The 21,662-nt window shown below is 39.7% G+C and overlaps 1 protein-coding gene across 2 annotated transcripts in view; it reads right to left on the bottom strand.

Moving 5' to 3' along the window:
* Positions 1–21,662, bottom strand: part of ADCY2 (adenylate cyclase 2) — a 268,653-nt gene that overhangs the window by 126,921 nt on the left and 120,070 nt on the right. For both annotated transcript variants that reach the window (XM_086609061.1, XM_086609062.1), the window contains exon 4: positions 18,007–18,156. In XM_086609061.1, coding sequence (XP_086465187.1) covers positions 18,007–18,156 — 150 coding nt within the window. The remainder of the gene's footprint in view (positions 1–18,006; positions 18,157–21,662) is intronic.

Below are 21,662 nucleotides of genomic sequence, written 5' to 3'. Positions count from 1 at the left end.
GGCGCCACCCGCTGAGGATGGCGGTGACGGAGCCGCTTGGGGAACTCGGGGAGCACCCTGCTCCCAGGGTGCCCACGGGGCCGAGTTCACCCAGAGAGGACTGAGATCTGAGAGAAACAGCCACACAGACACCAGGTCAGTGAAGATGGACCAGGACAAGGTGTGCCAGAGCTGAGTTTCCCCTGCAACCGGTGGCGAGATGGCAGCGGTCCCCCTGCAGCAAGGACGGTCTCAGTGGAGCAGAGACCCACTCGCAGCCCGTGGAGAACCTACGTCGAAGAAGAGATGCCTGAGCCTGAGGACGGTCACGGAGCATGGGACACACGACAAGGTAGAGAGGCATCTAGAGTCTGTGTGATGACCCACACCGGAGTGAGTGGCAACAGCTCCCTAAGAATCCAAGACTGTGGTAAAGCCCACACTGGAGCAATACGATGGGGAAGGATTGCATCTGGTGGGTAGGACTCACGCTGGACAAGTCTGTGGATTTTTCCTTGTGAGTAGGGGATCCACTGGAGCAAGGGAAAAAGGGTGTAAGGACTCCTCCTCCTTTAAGAAAAGGAGTGGCAGTAACAACATGGGATGAACTGACCTGCACTCCATTCCCTGCCTCCCTGCGCCGCTGGGGGAGAAGGTAGAGCCGGGAAGAAAAGGAAAGGGGGAGGAGATGTTGTTTTTAAGATCTGGCTTTGTTTCTTTTTATCCTCTCAAGTAACTGGTTTTGTTTGTCCTTATCCTTTTAAGTAACTGTTAATAAATTGCTTTAAGAAAGCTGAGTCTGTTTTGCCCGGGACCATGGTTGGTGGGTGCTCCTTCTCTGTTCTTGTCTCGACCCTCAGTCCTTTTATTATATTTTTCTCCTCTCCACTTCACTGGGGAAGGAGTGAGAGAGCAGCTGTGTGGAGCTTAGTTGCCAGGTCAGCCTAAACCACAACAATCATACGCAAAACTTCATTTCAACCAGAGCTATCTCAAGAACTAAAGTAGCTGTAATTTTTGAGTTTCTTTCCTTTACTACTGAATTCAGGTTGTTTGTGGTTTGTTGGTTTTTTTTTTTATGAGAGGACACTTGTTGACAATAAGGGCAATTGTTCACATGATAATCTAGATTTACACAAACATATGATGTTTGTGTAAATTCAACATTCTGGTTTAAAAATTAGAACAGTAGCACAGATTGAATGGCTTACAATCCGACTTCCTGGCAGATTTTAAAATGCAATTTACTGAGAAACATATTTTTATGTTGAGTATTTTGAGTAGCATGTCTGAGATATCACGTTTCCTTAAAGCTACTTGATAATCTAGAAGAATAAACAAATTTAATGCTTTTAACAAAGAACTGCTTGCCTCAATGTCCATATTCTTTGAAAGCTGTTGTACATAACTGTGCTGTAGGTATATATATGCCCAAGCATTTGAGGTTGGACATTCACCATTTAGTTCTAACAGCAACAGTATCCGCATGCCCATATGACCTCCCCTTCCCTGCTCCATATAAATTGAGTACATTACTCTCAATTTGAAAGGCACTTTATTTAAAAGAAAAAAAAAACACAACAAACAACAAACCAAAATATAAACCATGGCTCTGAGAATCAGCAAGGTGCAAAGGCTGTGAAGATCTTAGATCTGTGAAGAACATAGATCTGTTGGCGCGTGTTCAGAGGAGGGCCACGAAGATGATCCAGGGGCTGGAGCACCTCTGCTACGAGGACAGGTTGCGGGAGCTGGGATTGTTCAGCCTTGAAAAGAGAAGACTTCGGGGGGACCAGAGAAGTTGTGGATGCCCCCTCTGGAGGTGTTCAAGGCTAAGTTGGACAGAGTCTTGAGCAGCCTGATCTAGCTGAGAGGCATCCCTGCCCATGACAGGGAGGTTGGATTAGATGATCTCTAAGGTCCCTTCCAGCCTATGCCATTCTACGATTCTATGATCTTTCATGTCTCTCTCTTGCCAATACATTGATGTCTTCCAACCTAAACCATTCTGTGATTCTATGAACACAGTTCACAGAACCCCTACTTACTAGTAAGTAGTTTTTCATTTCAGTAAGCATCCACATGCACGACTTTAACCAATTCCTCAAATATAAAGGGGTTGCCTGAAAAGAAGCCTGGTGGCCTACAGGAAAAGACTGTCATATTCCTAACCCTGTCTTTGAGTACAAATTGCTGAATCCAATGACCATTCCAAAGGGAAGGAAAGAGCTTTTCTTTATAAAGGAAAACCCAAGGCATCTTTCTGAAAAATCATGCTGTATGTAAGAAGGCAAAGATGCTTCAATACCAACTACAAAGAATTGCCTCTGCTGAAGATGAATGCCATCTCTGAAATAAAACCCACTAAGAATGAAACACAGCAGAACTTCATTTGCATTCAGCGTCTGATCCTTCCCTGAAAAATCTAGTATAATTGGGACTGGTTATGTCGACCTCCATCTCTTCAATACTTGCAGCTGAATCATCACTAAAAGCACAGCTTATTTCATGAAAAGGTTGAGGAGGAAACAAGAAGCTATTGCTCAAAAGATTTTCCTTTTAAATTAATCAAATCCAAGTTTAGATACCACCACAAATATCAGATTTTTGTCCAGTGGAAAAACCTAAATGAGTCTGCTAAGGAAACATCCTGCAGGCAGATGAGAAAAACTGAATTCCACTGTTTTTGTATGTGTAAGCCCAGAATAACTGTAAATGAAGTTTTCCTGATTAGATAAAGAATAGTTATCTTAATTCTCAAATATATTTTGGAATCAAATGCAGAGAGACTTCCTCAAGAATTATTGAATAGTTAACACATCAATCTAAAAAAAGTACAAGTGCCATTCATAGAAACTTTATAGACTGTTATTCTTCTAGGCTTGAGGATCTTCTTCATTAACATCATTTAAAACCCCAAAACTGTCAGATTCCAGAGCATGAGATGCAGAGTTTCCTCCAGTTCCTTCATAAGGAGATCTAGTCCAATGCCAAGTTTCACAACAGTGTGCAGAAACAGATGAAGAAAGTCCTGAAATCAGTTGCCTTGTCTGCACTGGGACGTTTAAAATTATCTTAGATGTGTCTTGAACAATACTTTTGGGGTGAGAGGATGTGCAAAAAAGTAAACATCAAATAGTCCATCAGGATTGGTTCTGGAGCAAAGAAAAACCAGATCGAAAAGAGTTGTGTCCAGCATGACAACTATCTTGTAGATCCATGGTAGCCATTATTTGACAGGTATTAAGATATTCTTATGTCTCCTTCTGTCTTTGGCTTTCCTTGAATGACCTGTGACCTCCCTAAGTTGGAGGAGACTCACCAAAGCTAAGAGGGAGCATTCTGTGGCTGGAATTTGGCAAGGTCAAAGGAGTGAACAGTGATGGAGGAATATGTTCTCTGTTAATTTCACAGGAGACTGAACCCTTGTCTGAGATGCACAAAATGGTTTTGAAGATGTTTGTTTCTTCTGTCTAGAAGATGGGTTTAGAGAAAACATCCAAGAAACAGTTAAAGTACAATTCATTTGAAGACGAGCTGATGAAGTATCCTACAGGAAACACTAGTCTGCTTAACTGTCACTGAGAAGCAAGGGCAGGCTGTTCTGCAAGAGAAGGCAAGTTGGGGGCCAAGAGTCACAGGACTCTCCAAGAATTGGGGGCCAAGAGGCAGGACACAAGAACTCACCAAGAACTATGAAGTCATGTTAGCAAGTCAGGATGAGGATCATGGTTTAGTGATGGACTTGGCAGTGTTAAGTTTATGGTTGGACTTGATCTTAAAAGTCTTTTCAGCTCTAAATGATTCTATGATTCTGTGATCATCTCTGGAGATGGTAACCAGAGTAAGCCACAGCCCAGTGATCTCCAGTCAAGTATATTGTGACAGGCTGGTCTGAGGTCAAGCCATCAAGTCAAGTCTGTGGGTCAGGGTTCAGATCAACAACTTAGATGGCAGAGACATGACTGTAGTGCAGCTGCAATGTATCTCAGGTGAGAAGCAAGGGTGAGACTCTCAGCAAAAAAGCTGAGGAAAGGGAAGGGAAGGAGTAAGGGAAGAAGTAAGGAGACTGCTTTAACTTCTTATGGCTTTCTTCATAACAGCTCTTATTAACAAGCTGGCCTTGCACACAACCAGCTGAGATACTAGGAGGTAGCAAAGTGAGCTTCGAAACTTGACATCTGTCACTTGGTTTTGGTTGAAAGCACCTGGGAATAGTGTATTTTCTAGAGTCACATGGTTTTTTTTCACTAGGGGTGTTTCCTACAGTCTGAAGCCCTTTGGATTCAGGGAAGTGCTAAACAGATAAGGGTTTGGAGGGAAGAGGAAAGGAAGAGAACATTACAAAAAGAGGAAGGTAATCAATTGTCAATGTGAAAAGAGTTAGAAGTAATATCTAACTAGGCCACTAACAAGGATATGAACTTCCAGAAAAATGTCCCAATTTAGACAGATTGCTGAGAAGAGCTTAAGAGTGAGCACACCTCTTCACTTACAATCTGTACACACTAGAGCAAGAAGGAAGAACACAGTGGTGCATAGGGTTAAAATGTCCCCACGTTAAGTTGTTTAGCACATGTGTACTGTCAGTATGAATGTTCATACAGAAAATCACAAGAAAAACTATTTAGAAGTGACATAAAGAATAACAGGATTATTAACAATGCTAGAAAAATACAGAACTATTTGTGAGCAGCAATACAGAACATATTTAAAATACCCAAAGGAAATTAATTCTGAATCAAAACGCCTATTTACAATATGGGAGTCTGTAAGTTGGAAAGCAGTAATTCTGCAAAGAAAATAGAGTTCATGGTACTTAACCTAATGAGCAGGATTTCCCAGCATGATGCTGCTGCTAACAAGGCCAATGTGACCTGTAGTCTTGTAAAAAGACTTTTTATGGATCTTTACCTCTTTATAGAATATTCACTGAAAGCATTATTGGCAAAAGTGTGTTCAGATACGCTTGCTATAAAAATGATATAAAAAATTATGAATGAATTCAGTAAAATGGAAGATGAATGATTAGACGCCTAGAAAATCTTCATTATGAAGAACTCTTTAAGAAGTTCAAGCTCTTTATAATATTGTAAGGATGTTTATGACACAACTGAGCAATTCTGTATGTAAAATTCATAAGATTGGAAGAGGCTTGCGGATTATCAAAATCTGTGTATTTTCTGTACGCACAATATCCTGTAATCCTTACTTACAGAGAATATTTTTTAATGTAGAGAGCTGAAAAAGACATAGCAAGGATAGTAAGGACAAAGGGATCTAGCCGGATTTAAGTAATTTTAAACTGGAAATAAAATGGCAATTTAAAAATGAGGCAATTAATTATGGGAATAATTAACAATCGAAAACTTTGGACTCGCTCTCAAAAGACATTCTCTTTCTAAAAAGACCTATATTTTAGCTATTAATTTTAGTTTTTGCAATGTGCCTGACAAAATTGCAGGTGGCATGACAATAATTAACATTTGCCTGCCAGCTGTACATTTCATCAGAATTATCAGGATATCTATGAAAACGTGGCAATTTGTATCTGCTAAAACTACACATTTTACTCTTCAAACAAAGCAGCATGACTCATCAGTTTATCTGAGGATGTTAGATGCAATAAATTAATGAAGATCAACACATAGAGAAGCAGCCGAAATCTCAGCTACTTCCCTGCAAAATGATAAATGACTTTTCTCTCTATGAAGCCCTGAGGTAGGAAGAAACATTAAACGCAAGAACTGCAGCGTCTCTATTGACCTGTGCAGTAGATACTTGCAGAAGGCATTTGTTAAGCCATTCATTTCAAAATAGTGGACAATATGAGTGTCTTCATGTAGATAATTAGACTTCCCATAATGGTATCTCTCTCCCTAACAATGAAATATACATTCCCTGGGGTGAAAGGCACAGTTTACAACATTTCAAAACATGACAAGCCTTACTTCTATGCAAGGGAGCTTTCATAGCACCTAAAAATGACTTAGCGGAGTGAAAATTGGAAAATAGTTTAAGAAAAGTAGTCTTCCATCAATAGTGTTTGTCTAGGAATTTCAAGGTCACTTCTCAGATCCTCGAAAAAGCACCGAAAGGGCAGTATTCCACACTTGATGGACCTGCAGAGTTTTCCAAAGGGGTAAACTGAAAAGGTGCAGACGAAGAAGGCTAACCAACCACTCCTCTTCATGGCTTCGTCTACACAAGGCAGAAGCTCCTAAGCAACTTTTGAAACAGTGAAGTGTTACGAAAGAATAACTCCAGGACTTTAAACAAGATGCAGGATGCTAATGTAGTACATGATTTATTTGCAGGCAAGGAACAGAATATCTTTTTTACCCTACAAAGGCACCAGTCCAAACGACATATCATAGAATCATAGAATGGTTAGGGTTGGAAGGGACCTCAAAGATCATCTAGTTCCAACCCCCCTGCCAGGGGCAGGGAAACCCTCCACTACACCAGGTTGCCCAAAGCCTCATCCAACCTGACCTTGAACACTTCCAGGGATGGGGCATCCACAACTTCTCTGGGCAACCTGTTTCAGTGCCTCACCACCCTCTGAGTGAAAAATTTCTTCCTTATATCCAATCTAAATCTCCTCTTTTTCAGTTTAAATCCATTGCCCCTTGTCTTATCACTACATGCCCTTGTAAAAAATCCCTCTCCAGCTTTCCTGTAGGCCCCCTTTAAGTACATCTATGAAGCCTCTGCACCTATCAGTACCCTTGTTATTGTTTTTTGATCTACAGGTCTCGGTTGTGACATAGAAGTAAAGCATAGTAACTGACTTGGATAATAAAAGACTGGAGTATCCTCTCTGTTAACATGTGTTGCACAAAGAATGTTCCACAGTCACTTTTTGAGGCTCACAAGTCATAGGAAGCAGAAAATCATTTTGCTGGTAGCTATTACATTTATTGGGTAGGCTATTGTCTCAGAGCTTTTTTCAAAAAACACAGTGGTGTATTTAGCACTACGAAAGCATCAACTGAACCAACAAGCAGCATGAAAAGGAATCAAGAGAGGAAAAAAAGGCAATTGCAGCTTTGCAAACTGGAAACTGCCTAATGAATTTACTGAAATGTTTGCAGCACCAAAAGAGGGTCCAAGAATTATAATCCAATGTTGAAGTGGAAATAGAAAAAAAAGCAAATGGGAAATCTGGGAAATATTATATTTATATGGTATATCCGAAGTAATCAAAACTAAATACATTCATTTTAATGCTTTCTAGGTGCCTCTCACTTACAGTATTATCATCTTCTTTGCCACAAATGACAGATACTTCTTTGGTAATACTTCAATGAAATACTTGTTATTATCAAATATACAATGTACTAAACTTGTGTAGTACCTCCCCCTAAAAGAAAATACTAAAAAAATTTTTTTTCATGTTTTCCTGGTGAAAATAAAAGCCAGCATGAAATAGGCTATGTTGAGATGCCTCCAAATACAACTGAAGCGAATGAACACGATAGTCGCTATTAAAGCAGAGTAAATATCAGAGATACATTTACAGCACATGCAATGATGCTATTAAGAGAATTAGTCTATCTAAAGAAATGGAAAAATCTTTGGGGTAATCCAGTAGCTAGTGCAGAGTCACTACAATTGATAGTTAAAGTTTCAGTTGTTCTATTAATATTGTCAAGAGCACCCTAATTATTCTCTATGATTTCTTTACATGTACTTACATACATCAATGATTTTTTTTTTCCCTCAGAGCTATTCAGAAATTAAATGTATGTTCCAGAAAGCGGAAAGAATACTGTTCCAATGGAGCCACCACTTTTATGATGAACTAATCCTTAAGAATATATTTAGAGAACAAAAAACTGTGCTGTAAAGAGCGGAAAAACAGATAGCTTAGCCCTGGTGCATTAGGCTTTGTAAATATATCTCTAGAAGTGAAATGGTGGCGAACGTGGATAAGCCCACAATTTCATTCTGAATACATCTCCTTATCATAACTTGTCCTATTCAGAACAGCAGCTTCTTCTGAAAAAAATATTTCACAGAGTGTTCTTGTTAAGAATCATGAAGATACATCTTGGTAGAAGAGGTGGCAGAATACCACACCCCAACATCAGTGCAAAAATCTAAATATATTAGTAAGAGTACACAAAGACTACCAGCACAGACACTGAAATCCCTCTATTTTACCAACCCCTGAAGTGTTAATTTCTGAGGCCAGACATAATCATCTTTGAACCACTGTGTATTGGGTTTGCATGGCAAGGTTTTGGTAGCAGAGGGGGCTACAGGGATGACTTCTCAAGAAGCTGCTAGAAGCTTCCCTTATGCCTGACAGAGCCAATGGCAGCCAGCTCCAAGATGGACCTGCTGCTGGCCAAAGCTGAACCAATCAGCAATGGTGGTAGCTCCTCTGTGATAATATATCGAAGAAAGGGGGGAAAAGAACTGAAGCAGTAAAAAGAGAGAAGTGAGACTATGCGAGAGTAACAACTCTGCAGGCACCAAGGTCAGTGAAGAAGGAGGGGGAGGAGGTGCTCCATGTGCCAGAGTAGAGATTCCCCTGCAGCCTGTGGGGAAGACCATGGTGAGGCAGGCTGTGCTCCTGCAGCCCATGGAGGTCCACAGTGGAGTAGAGATCCATCTGCAGCTTGGGGAGGACCTCACACTGGAGCAGGTGGGTGTGTCCAAAGGAGGCTGTGACTCCTGTGGGAAGTTCACGCTGGAGCAGCCTTTTCATGAAGGACTGCACCCCGTGGAAGAGACCCACGCTGGAGCAGTTTGTGAAGAACTGTGGCCCATGGGAAGGACCCATGTCAGAGAAGTCTGTGGAGGAAACTTCCTTCCATGGGAGGGACCCCACACTGGGGCAGGGGAAGAGTGCGAAGAGTCCTACCCCTGAGGAGGAAGTCGCAGCAGAGACAACCTGTGATGAACTGACCACAACCCCCATTCCCTGCCCCCCTGCACCACTGGTGGGGAGGAGGTATAGAAATAAGGAGAAAAGTTAAGCCCAGGAAGAAGGGAGTGGTGGAGGAAGGTATTTTAAGATTTAGTTTTCATTTTCTCATTACCCTACTCTGATTTGATTAGTAATAAATTAAACTAATTTCCCCAAGCTGAGTTTGTTTTGTCCGTGATGGTAACTGGCGAGTGATTTCCCTGTCCTTATCTCGACCCACGAACCTTTTGTTATGTTTTCTCTCCCCTGTCCTGCTGAGGAGGGGAGTGATAGAGCAGCTTTGGTGGGCACCTGGCCTCCAGCCAGGGTCAACCCACCACTCACTGTCATCAACAGAACAATATAAAAAGAATAATTCTGACTTCAAAATGACTGACCTGCAGTGCTGTTATGTATCTTATCAATTTTTCTGATAATAAAGTAAAAGTGTATGTGACACAGGGATCTTTGAATGAAATCTTTTGAAAACACTCTTCCACATTAGATTAGAGAAGCGTATGATTGAAAGTATTCTACTTTAAGCTATTCTCCCTAGTTCCTCTTCTGTTAAATCAGGCTTCCTAATTTGTTGTAGAATGCAAATGCTAGATTTCACAAGTATTTTACTTCTTTCATACGTGGCATTACACCACAATTACCACTAATGTTCACTAAAAACATTATATGAGGTCGTAAATAGAAATAACAATACAAAATCGCTACTGTATGATAAGAAGGATAACTGAGACTGAAAAAGCAGAAAGATATCACAAGTATTGTATGGTCTATTTTCACCAGTAAATGACTGATGTATTATGTAAAATAATTATGTTATTAGTCATACAAAATTTTTCAGAGAAATGTGCTTTCTAAAACATGACATAGCTCAAATCGTAAACTAAGACAGCTGGACTATCCAACATCAGTGCCCAAAGCAAGTTCTTACATTTACATTTTGGACTCTTAACAAATGACCTACTTTTTGTCAACAGTCTACACTAAATGTTTCTGTATCTGGAAGATTTTTGTACAATACTGTTAACTTAAATCTACCAATATGTACCAATTTCCTATTTAAAAATACCATTTACGTGAAACGACTCAGCTAAAACCTGTCCTCTGCTACGAGGACAGGTTGCGGGAGCTGGGATTGTTCAGCCTTGAAAAGAGAAGACTTTGGGGGGACCTAATAGCTGCCTTCCAATACCTGAAGGCAACTTACAGGAAGGCTGGGGAGGGACTTTTTACAAGAGTGTCCACTGATAGGACAAGGGGAAATGGGTTTAAGTTGAAGGAGAACAGATTTAGATTAGATCTTAGGAAGAAATTCTTCAGTACGAGGGTGATAAGACTTTGGAATAGATTGCCCAGAGAAGTGGTGGATGCTCCCTCTCTGGAGGTGTTCAAGGCCAGGTCGGACGGAGCCTTGAGTAGCCTGGTCTAGTTGAGAGGCGTCCCTGCTCATGACAGGGAGGTTGGATTAGAGGATCTCTGAGGTCCCTTCCAGCCTATGCCCTTCTATGATTCTATGATTCTATGTAGAATCAAGAGAAGTATTTCTAAGCCTCCAGGCAGGAATCAGGAACCTTTTTACCTGTATCTTGAAATCAAAGTTTTGGATTTTTATTGAAATATCGAACCCTGGGGGAAAATCAATTGCCTACTCTTAAACAGATATCAGGAAATATTCTTCTTGTTGTAATATCATCATGCTTATGTAATCTATTTCAACTTCTTCAGTGACTGGGCAACCCGAACGTAACGAAGTGACAACAGGTACCTACATAATTTTCAAATAACTCAGCTTTTGATAACAAACATACATTTCTCTTGCGAAATTACTATTATTCTCATCAATAAGTTGGAGCAAAACCAGCCACATTATTTCTGGTGCCACATTTCTGTGAGAGTCAGTATTAGAAACTTGGAAGAATTTCAGTAGTAACTGATAGGATTTTTTGTTGATATAAAAAAACCCATTCATTGGCCATTATAGGACATGCCATTATAGTATATGATTAGAGAAGACACTTACCTTTTCATTTCTCTCTATCTGAAACCCTCGTCTATAGGAAAGTCATTAAAGAAAACTACAGAGTCACTGAAAGATTAGGGTTGGAAGGGACTCTGGAGATCTATAGTCCAGTATCTTGTTCCAAACCGGGCTAATTTCAAAACCAGATGAAGTTGCTCAGGGCCTCTGTAGCCCAGAAAATATGATTTTTACTGTAACACCACAAGCTCTGTATTTAACACAGGATCTCCAGACTTCTCTCAGCTTGCCTTCGCCCGATTTTCGGTCACAGCAGCAACTGCCTGGTGGCCACATGCCTGTGGCCTCCCTGTGTTGGCTTCGCTCTGAGAGTTCCTGGGGCAGAGGCTGGCAGCCCCACAGAGTCACTGTGGGACAAATAGCCCTTCCGCAGGGCTTTGTCAAAAGCTTTTTTCCCAAACTTTGTCTGGGAAGCATGGAGAAGGATTAGGCTGTGATAGGAAAACTTAATAATATAGCCTCAAGTGGAATACAATTGATGAAGAAGAGAGTCCAAACCACCAGTATTTACCTCCTCCTGATGAAGAACTTGAGACACTGACAACTTGCTGTGACACCCTTGCTTTCTGCTGAAGTAACATTGGTATCATTCACCTTTGGACCTCAGGGACGTATGAAGCATAACACTCAAAATCTTTTTACGGACAAAAAGGAAATAAACCTGATAACACACAAACACACACACACACACACACACACACACAGAGTCAAGAATTTACAGTTAATTTACATTTATTGTTAGCATAACTGAAATCTTACTAGTCTAATTCAAGAATCATTATTATTCCTGCTCTAATACATTAAAGAAAGAAAAAGAAAACCAAATAAAAACATAAATACTTTTATATGAAAAAAAAATGAGGTCCTAGTAGTAATAATACAGTTTAAATTGTTACACATACACTTTCTAGGTTCTAAACCTTTTTCTGGTAAAAGGCTCATGCTTTAACTGTTCCTGTGGGTCCTAAGGTTGGTGGTTTCAGCCTGGCAGTGATCGTGACAGATTTTCAGCAAGTCATCAGCATCTGGAGCCCTTTGTGAGGCGTATGATGCTGATGCTGATGCTGATGGTTACATCTTCCTGAATCTAAGATCTCCTTGGTGTAATTTTTATATATATGATAACATGCATTTATAGCTTGCTCTTTCTTTACTGGTCTGCAAGTTCATGCTATATCCAAATTTAATATACATGGTGTTTTATTTGTGTTAGAACTTGTTCTTTATTCCCTCTAAAAAACACTTTTGTCCAGCTGCAAGTCTGCATTTCTTTAACTGACCAGTGGTGAACTACTTACAGACCTGGGGTCTCCAGTGTCAAGCCTGTGCCCCATCTCTAATCATCACATGCTTGTATTCCTCTGCACTGCATTCTGTGTCTCCCCTTCTTAAGGCTTCCACTATTATGCCAGGTCTGTATTTTTCCACATTATGTTACAGCTGTAAAGATCTCATTCTTTATAGAATGATTGTTCTTTACTATCATCTATATAATAACTAAGGTTGTACCATGCCATTAGAAAAGTAAAATTAATTGGCTATAGCCACCTTGTCATTAGAAAAATTGATGTTACAGCTAAATCAAGCAAAAACAAAGCTCCAGGAAGGTAAAAAAACATCAGACAGTCTTAACTCTGAGGCCTTGCAAACTCACTACAAAGCACATGGCAATGGCAGTATCATATAGCAGGGCTACGTGGTTACAGAAGACGAAGATAATACCAGAGAAAAAGGGATATGCTTCATTTTCTGCATACACTTTTCTGTGCCAATTAGACAACGTGAACTGTGACTGTTATCATTATTGTAAATGAAATACTACTAATAACTGTTTGTTGCATTTTCATTAGATTGCTAAGACTTTAATTAGACTAACAATAGATTCTGAGCTCTGTATTTACAGTGTGTTCCCTTTTGCCCACAACAAAAGTCGAAGCGCAACAACTTGACCAGTTGAGTCTTGAAAATCTTGCTGCATGCAGATTCCACCACCTCTCCAGGCAGCCTTTCCTAGTGCTCAACCTCTCTCTTGCGGAAAAATTGTTTGCCTCCTTCCAGCCAGGATTTGCCCTATCGCAATTTGTGCCTACTGCCTTTCATCCTTTAACTTTCATTTGAGAAAAATTTGACCACATCTCCCTTAGGTCCTTCCACCAGTAGGTGGATGTTAGCTGTCCCCTCAAGCCTTTTCTTCTGCAGGCTAAACATCCAGAGTTCCCTGAGTCTTGCCATCTGTCCTGAGCTCCAGTCCCCTAATTACCCCTGTAGCCCTTCAGTGGACCCTCTCCAGTGTCTATTTGCTATTCTACTCTACCCATCTTCCACATGGTCTACCATGCAGAACTTGGCACTTAAATTCTTCTTCAGAACAGGCTTTAATTCTGGTAATGACATGTAGATTAACATAAAAGACTGACATCTCACCCATGTGTACATGTATGAACACATCTGGAGTAGAAAATAGATTCTAAAATTTAAAAGACCAAAAAGTAGTTTTTGTTTCTCCAGCTTACTAGCCTTAAAGCTATGTGGAAAAAAAAAGGAAAATGAGAAAGCCCTTAGAAAATTATTCTCTGCTCATTAAAATATTAATAGCTTACATTTTGAAATACATTAATTGAATTTACAGGAATCCACATTTTATATATTAGTCCCAAATGATATATCTCAAATGTTTCTGTACTTTACTAACAGCCTGAAGTCTCAGAAATGTATGATGCTTCTCTGTTTTAGATTAATTTAAATACAATTTTGAAATATTTCAGTTCCTGTAATGAATGGTATTGCTTCCCCATGTTTCAGTGAAAAAACTAAAATCCCACTCAATGATTTGAAACTTCATTCATTTTCATGCGCTACCTGCGTGTTCTTTCTAAAACCGTCATTATACTGCCTCCTTTTCAAAGACAGCATTTCAGAGAACCCACTGAACACCAGCACCTTACAAATATCTCCCTGTGATGTTGTGAGAATTTCTCAGTGTACATTCCTATGTCTCATGATGCAAAGCAACAGAAAAGAGAGAGAAGAGGCAATTATGCTAACTGCTTGTCAGCGTTAATATCTTGCACTACACGTTAGTGAGTCATTACCCCTAAAAACTGTCAGCCAGGCTGTATCAGTGAGACAAATAATGTTATGAGAGGCTATTTTAAATATATATCTTGAAATAAGGCTGCAAATTAATAGAGGTCAGAATAGTTTCACGTTTCTCTTTTATATACACTGAAAAGACAGAAAAGCTGTGTGAGAAACACCAAAGTGGGCATTGAAAATACTGCCTTTTGCCACCGGAGTTTAGAAGTAACTCTCACAACAAAGTACACTCACGCAAATAAAATCCAGAGTGTCCAGTGCTATCAAACACAGCCCTACAAAACCACAGTTCATAAAGGTGTGGTTCATAACACACATAAACATCTGTACATCTACACCTGCAGGCACACACACATTACACAGCGCAAACCCAAGGCAAGCCAAAGTATGACTCCTATGCAATAAAACACATGGAATTGTAAAGGCCCTGGGGGCACTGACTGGCCTTACTAGCCCTGACCAACCTCAGCTGGGCTGACACCCTCAGCCTCTGCCCACCATCCAGGAGCCCCATTTCAGTTCAGCCTTTGCCTGAGCTATGCTATAGGAGCTGGCTCCACAGGATCCAACAGGATCACCCTGCTGATCCTGGCTCATGAACTGACATCCCAGCTTCACCTTGGACCTGCCTAGCAATTGCTGGACCTGACCCTGAGCTGTGGATCGACCTCCTGGCTTGGCCTCATACCTGCCTCATCACCACAAACTTGGCTGGTGTTCTGGGCTCTTGCTCAACTCTGGCTGCCAGCAACTGGGTTTGCCCAGCTCACCCTGTGCTGGTGAGGCTCCTGCCCTGTTGGGAGGTGTCATCATCCATGGCTTCCCATCCCTTTGGGAGCAGCCAGTCTTTGCTGTGCCCTAGCAGAAATACACAGCAGTGTGGGTACAATATGTCTGACTTGTACCTGGATATTTCACCAGATACTAAGGTACGCTGGTCTCACTGGAAAACAATGAATTTGGTGTTTCTCTTGAGTTCTTTGGCATAAATGTTGAGTGGTAATTCAATACACTTATCTATTGATGCAATCAAAATGGTATTCTCAAAAAGGCTATTCAAAAACACACAGAAAAAAACTAATTGAAAACAATAGTTGGCTACATTTGTATGAGACTATCTTCAAACAAAATCAAAGGAAATCCATGGAACGATTTGGAACATAAATTTTATGTATTTCAAAAACAATTATAAAAGACATGATGTCCATGATGTATACCAATTTGCAAATTTGATCTGGAGCCCTAAGCATTTAGAAGCACATCCTACGCTCTGCACTTGTATAAAAGTAGCTTGTGTTACTTCTCACTGAAGTAAATTAAATTTTTCTTGTTAAAGAGATGCAGAATCAAGGGTCACGCTGCAACTTTTCACAGGCTAATAAAGGCTTTGATCAAACTCAATGTTTTTTACAATACACCTGCTCCTACTGTTTCAATGTATCCCAACCCTCTAAAACCAGCCAGCAATATGATTGACTGTATACTGCCAATGTCGATGATCTGTATCTTCTTGGCAAGACAAACAGTATTAAAAGACAGACGACAGTACATTTACTTATGAACTAAACTTTGCCAACAAAGAAGTATGTTAACGCTGGGGAAAAAACCCCACACCATATCAATTTAATTCTCATTTACCTTTTCACATTCAAATACCTAGCATTCAAAAGTGTGATAATAAGGATGTGCACCTCCTTCTCTTTTGGGTTGGAAAAACTGTGACACGAGATAAAGGACGTGTTATGAGGTTGAGAGGATAAAGGCTAAAGAAATCTACATAAGATCTGATGAGCTAATGGTTCATCAAAGGTCAAAAGATTATTAACATTCACAGAATATCTCACTTTCTTCTGTTTAATGAGACATTGACCCATCTGTTAGCAATCCAGACCTCCAATACACTACTTAGAGCTGTGCAGATGTCTTAACTAACTTGATATACTTATTTCTATCAAAACACAAACATGACATCACATTCTTATATATAACAAATTAAGTACAATGTCCTTCATTATTCTATAACAACAACACAATTTACCAATGAAAGATAACTGTTGCTGTTTTCCATCTTGCTGGGCTCCAGCATATTAGAAACACAACTTCTACAAACCACAAAGAGGAAGCATCTGGCACAGAATTCCAGATATTTTTGCTTCTCTCCATTGTCAGGTTCTCAACCCTTTTTGCAAAACCTTTAGAAGTGCCAGGAAACCAAAACTACTTACTTACGTCTTTCCTTAGAAATTAGTAGTGTTTACCAAATAAAACACCTTTACAGAAACCACCAGCTAGCACTATGTCTGTTCTAACTACTGACTTCTACAAGCAGGATCCTTATCCCTTTGAGTTCACCTACTGACAGTGTCCAGTAACAAACACACCCTCCCGATTCTTGGAGATACATTTCCTATCCCTGTAGGAAAAAGTAACCAACAGTAGAAACTTGGACCCCTACAACTGTGCTCAGGAAGCTAAGAGCTCAGGTCTCTCCCAAATAAGGGAGACCTCGATGCCTGCTATGAATTATGCTGTTTGGTTATGGTCTGCATACATCTTTCTGGCAGCTGAGGTCTCAGTACAGGGAACAGTGTTAACCATCTTCTACAGAGTCATCCTAGAAACCATCACATCAGCCCCACATCATTGGAGACTGCCCAATCTGGAGTGATATAGCTCCCAGACAGCTGGCACCAGTTGCTCTGCACTCACAAGCTGTCTCAATGGAACTAATTTGAAGATGCTCTCATCCATATTCCCAACTGACAGTAAAATGTGCATTGCGTACTACCAGTTATAAAGCCTACTGATTCACTGCACGCAGCTCATGAAGGCAGACGTGGAAACTTATAAGTTACTGCTCTTACACAACCTCTCCTGCAATAGCACTTTATGCAGATTTTGCATCTAACTATTGAAGCCTGCCTTTACTGTAAAATGTTCTCCTTAAGACTACGTTAAATGTTCTGTAGCATCTTCAGCCAGTATGCAAACCAAGCACCCAGCAGAATAAGGCCAGCCCTCTGAACACACACAACCTGTTAAAGTCCTGGTATGGATTCTCCATTTGCTTCTCCTGCAAAGAAAGTGTTGGTGATGGATCTTGAAAACCTTCATTTAAAATGGCTGCAGGTATTTGTGAGACAGACATGACAGTTAAGGTCAGCAGGGACATACGAGGTGTACATGTCCATGCACTTTTTGTGACAACAGAAATGTGTCAGTGAAGGCTCTATTCTCTGACCCTACACAGTTCATAGAAGTTTGAGTCTGGTGACCTTCAAAGCAAAATACACCTATCTTCTTTACTACTTGACGAACTAATTTGTATTTCAAATGCTCTTAAATGAAGCACCTATCTGTCAGGATGATAGGCACCATACAGAACTTGCAAAGAGAAAAAGAACTATATAAAGCAATCAGAGAAGCCTTTTATTCAGCTGCTCCAATAACTGACAGATAGTCTCATTATGCGATTCCCCCAGCTCCTCTTAACATACCTGACCCCTACAACTGTATCACATGATTCATCAGTATTGTAGTTTCAAATGCTTTTCAAAAACAGAGCAGCAAGATCTTCTCATAGTGATTTTGCAGTATTGGTCTTGGGCACGAAAAACTGATGATTCCCAAAGCACACAGGTACATTTCACAGCTCATTCAATGAGGACAACAAAAGAGTGTGCAAACACAATCTATATAGCATTTTCAACCTTCTTATCATAAAATATTTTCATAGAACAAGTGAAAGAAAACAAGTATTTGACAATAAAAATAATTATAACACCTTATATTCAGATGCAAATTGTCCAAGCTCTGTTTAAAAGACTTTGCATATTTCATTAAGCAACTTTCGGTAATTCAGTAAGTGGTTTTGCATTAGCAAACTGAATTATACAGTGACGAATAGGAGGATAACGTGAAAACAGCAAAACAGACCAAGACAGGGGTATGACTTTACCTGTTGTCTCTTCTCAAATTCTAACTTGATACGGGATTTGATGCAGTTGCACGTGTCCTGGTATGTCTGCTGCAGTGCGAGTTCCATGAGGTGTTTGTGGTATGCTCCTGCCAAGTTTCCACAGATAAATATGATTACATTTGCCAATATCTAGAGAGTTAAAAAAAAAAGTGTCAGGGAATTTATATAAACAAATAAACAGAACATAATCCTAACCTGAAACGAAAGGTTGCTCCAGTTATGTATTTTGCATGTGCTTGATTTATAGCAAAGGTTCACCTTTCCAAAAGCCTTCAAAACTACTGGCAAAATCAAAAGCAATAATACCATTTTCATTTAGGATTATTCATTCTATTTAGGATTAAATAAGAATGATAATAACCAACATGTTTACCTATTCAATGAGGTACAGATTTTCTGAAAAAGAAATTCAGCTCACGTTATATATCCACTGCTGAGTACTAATTAGGCAGGATCATGATCTATAGATGTAGAACAATAATAGCTATGGCTCCTAATAACAATGCTAAAAGCCATGTTATTGCCATTCTCTTTTGGCAAGACATTTTCTTTTCAGTGCCACATGATTAAGGGGTGAAAACATTCACCTACATCAACAGCCTGACCTGCATTTTATCTCGGCCTGATCCACTACTATCTGTCAGTTGGCTATAAATATTTACCTTGGTGACTGTAAGCAATGTTTAGGTAGTGAGATCTGACATCTCTCTACTAGAATATACTTTTCACTACTACCAAAACACTGCATTTGCCTAAACCACAAAACTTAAATCTATAAAATTTAAGGTCAAACTTACAGCACCAGATACTCAGTATACACAACAACGCACGAACATGAGAAATAAGTTCGCTTAAAGAATCCAGTTTTATTTATTAATTGTATGGGGCATCTCAGAGAAAGCAAAGAGAGGAGAGAGGCAGGTCTTTCCTGTGCTCAAACTTCGAAAAGGACAGAATACTGGGTGGTGATGCTAGTAGCACTTTCAACTGTCCCCAGTTCATTGCTGCAAAAAGAGACACATTCCTAGCTTGCTCAGAATAGAAGAAACACAGTAGAGTAATGAAAACAATTCTGAATTCAACAACAAAAAAGATAATACTAAAAGGGAACTGAATTGAGATACAGCTGCAATCTGATCACAGTGGGTCTCTATCTGTAAGGTCCTACTGTATCATGCAGCCTGGATTACAGGTACTACATGATGTTGTAGTGCTCATGATCTGGAAGGGAACAAGGAAAAAAGGAAGCTAAAATTCTATTAATTCTCCACAGTTAATCTAATCATGAGGTTTATGTCAGATTTCCCCGGTGATCATTCATTGTTGGTTTTGGTGTCCTTAGGTACCACGCAATCCTTTGTGGCCTGCTAGTAGTGAAAGAGCCAGAGATGTCAGAAAAGGAGTCAGACAGTATGTGACAGTGGTTCAGAGAAAAGAGAGAAATTGACCTCTTAACAGAAATCCATCCCCTTGAGGAATACATCTTATTCACAAAAAAATACACGGTGTTTTAATGCTCCTTCTATAAATACACGCTTTAAAATTAGAGTTTTAAAGAAATGCTTTTATCTTCCTCACAAATTATACCATCATTACAGGCAATACCTGTTCCTCCATCTGTGACATGTCTGACATCTCACTTCTCATGGTTCCACAAAGCTAAATGCAGGAACTATACACCTTTGCCACAAAAACAATTGATGTTCTCCATTTGATAAAACTTTTCTTTCTTTCCCTAAAACTTCAAGATCATGGCATTATCATGTTTCCAAAAGCAACATTTGAGTTCTTAAAATTTTCTAAAATACACACATGTGGAAACAAGGAGAAAAATCTACATTTCTCACTTTCTCCAAAGAACCGCTTTTAGGAAGTAGAGGGATAAGAAATAGTTTAAATGAAACATTTCGCAAAAGTCAATAATTAAAAAAAAAACAAAGAGGAGATGATGGTGTACAGAAAAACATTTGAACTCAGAGTACTTTTATATTTCTTTGTAAATCACAACTGCTTGATTCTGCTTTGATGTCAGCAATATCACAGTACTCTTAGCAGATGTGAACTAGTGAGCAAAGATCTTGTGTGAGAGATTACAGTGCAGGGGTAGGGTGTTCCAACTGGCAGTCATCGCTGGTTTCTGAAATGAAATTATGAAATGAGAACAAATGCCTGAAAATAAATATTGCTGGACATAGGAAATTCTCAGATACGCACTGGGAAGATTTAGTAACAGAACACTGATTTGAACTGAAATCAACAGTGTGCTGTCATCGCTCTGTGTATGGATCACTGTTGAAAAGCCACACACAAACTTACTAAACGCCCTGTCCAGCTTCATAAAGTTATAGACTATTTAAAACAAAACTTCAGGAATATAACCAATCAAAATTTAAAAAAAGTATACTGTGATAGGTAGATGGAGGAGTAAATTATGAGTATCATATTCACAGCCATAGAAAAACAGATTACAGTTTTATGACTGAAGTAGCTGAAGTGAGAAAATAGATGGAAAGAAGTGACTGACAGGCAAGGAAGCTAATTAACCAGGCTTTTCAGATTCTCAGTGGGATAATTCAGCCCACATGAAGCACTGTGCTGACTTCCAGTACCTGAATTAGGCTGTTCAAAGACAACTCTGATATCTCAGCCATTGCCATACTTAGTGTAGATGTAACACGCAAGTGAATATGTATAGAAAGTGTGTTCAAAACATCATTAATTCTTTTGGCTAGCATGGAGCTCATTCAGAAACATGTCACTAAGGTAAGCTTAGAAAAAAAAATCCAAGAAATGGATGAACTGGTTTCTAACTTAGAACAACAGATTTTTTTGCCTGTATGTAGCCTAGCTTGAGTGAATATTTCTGTATTTGTCACTGAAGAGTTATTGAGTGAAATACATATCGTCAATAGACTGTTCAATGGAAAATGCAATTAACATTACTGAACAAAATAAACAACATATATACTTCTTGCTGAGTATCTCTCTTCTCCTAAGTAAGTCTTGCATTTTCTTCTGAACTGTGGTCCAGTTTCAACACATGAGCTGGAGACAAGCTCCATTCCAGGTTTGCTCTGAAGTCTCATACGTGTTCTCCTAGAAGGAACAGGTTCAAAGTTTTCCTCAGTCCAAAAAAAATGAACTGAGCTTCTCACTTTCTAAGCAGGTACTCTAATCAGTATGCAATCGTACAAAAAGTTTCTCCTATTCAGGCACCTGCTCTGAGAAGACCCCTGCTCTGAGAAGACCCCATGTGATGAATCCTACATGGATCAAAGCACCTGGAATGAAATCCTGAGTCAGATCAGTCTTCTACCTTGTCATTTCTCTAGGCTAGGACTCTGCAGCTCTTTCTCTTTTCCTTTGTTTTTTTTCTTCCCACCCCTGCCTCTCTTCCCTCCAAATGAATGTTGGATAATAAGAGAAGATGCAGTGGATCTTCTGTTTAAGAAACTCTGCATCTTGCTGCGAGAGCTCTGATCAAACAGTGTAGATAAAACTGTAGCCATGAACCTCTATAGGGAATTAAGTGGCACCTGAATAGACTACACAACATGGTTAGGAGCTTCTGCCACAGAGGACAGGCCTGAGCTGCGGAATAGAGTGTAACGAATGATGGTTACTCAACAGTGGAA

The sequence above is a fragment of the Tauraco erythrolophus genome, chromosome 3 (genome assembly GCF_009769465.1).
Source record: "Tauraco erythrolophus isolate bTauEry1 chromosome 3, bTauEry1.pri, whole genome shotgun sequence".
NCBI lineage: Eukaryota > Metazoa > Chordata > Aves > Musophagiformes > Musophagidae > Tauraco > Tauraco erythrolophus.
Note: the sequence above shows the minus strand (reverse complement) of the source record. Positions and strands in the feature narration are given on the sequence as shown.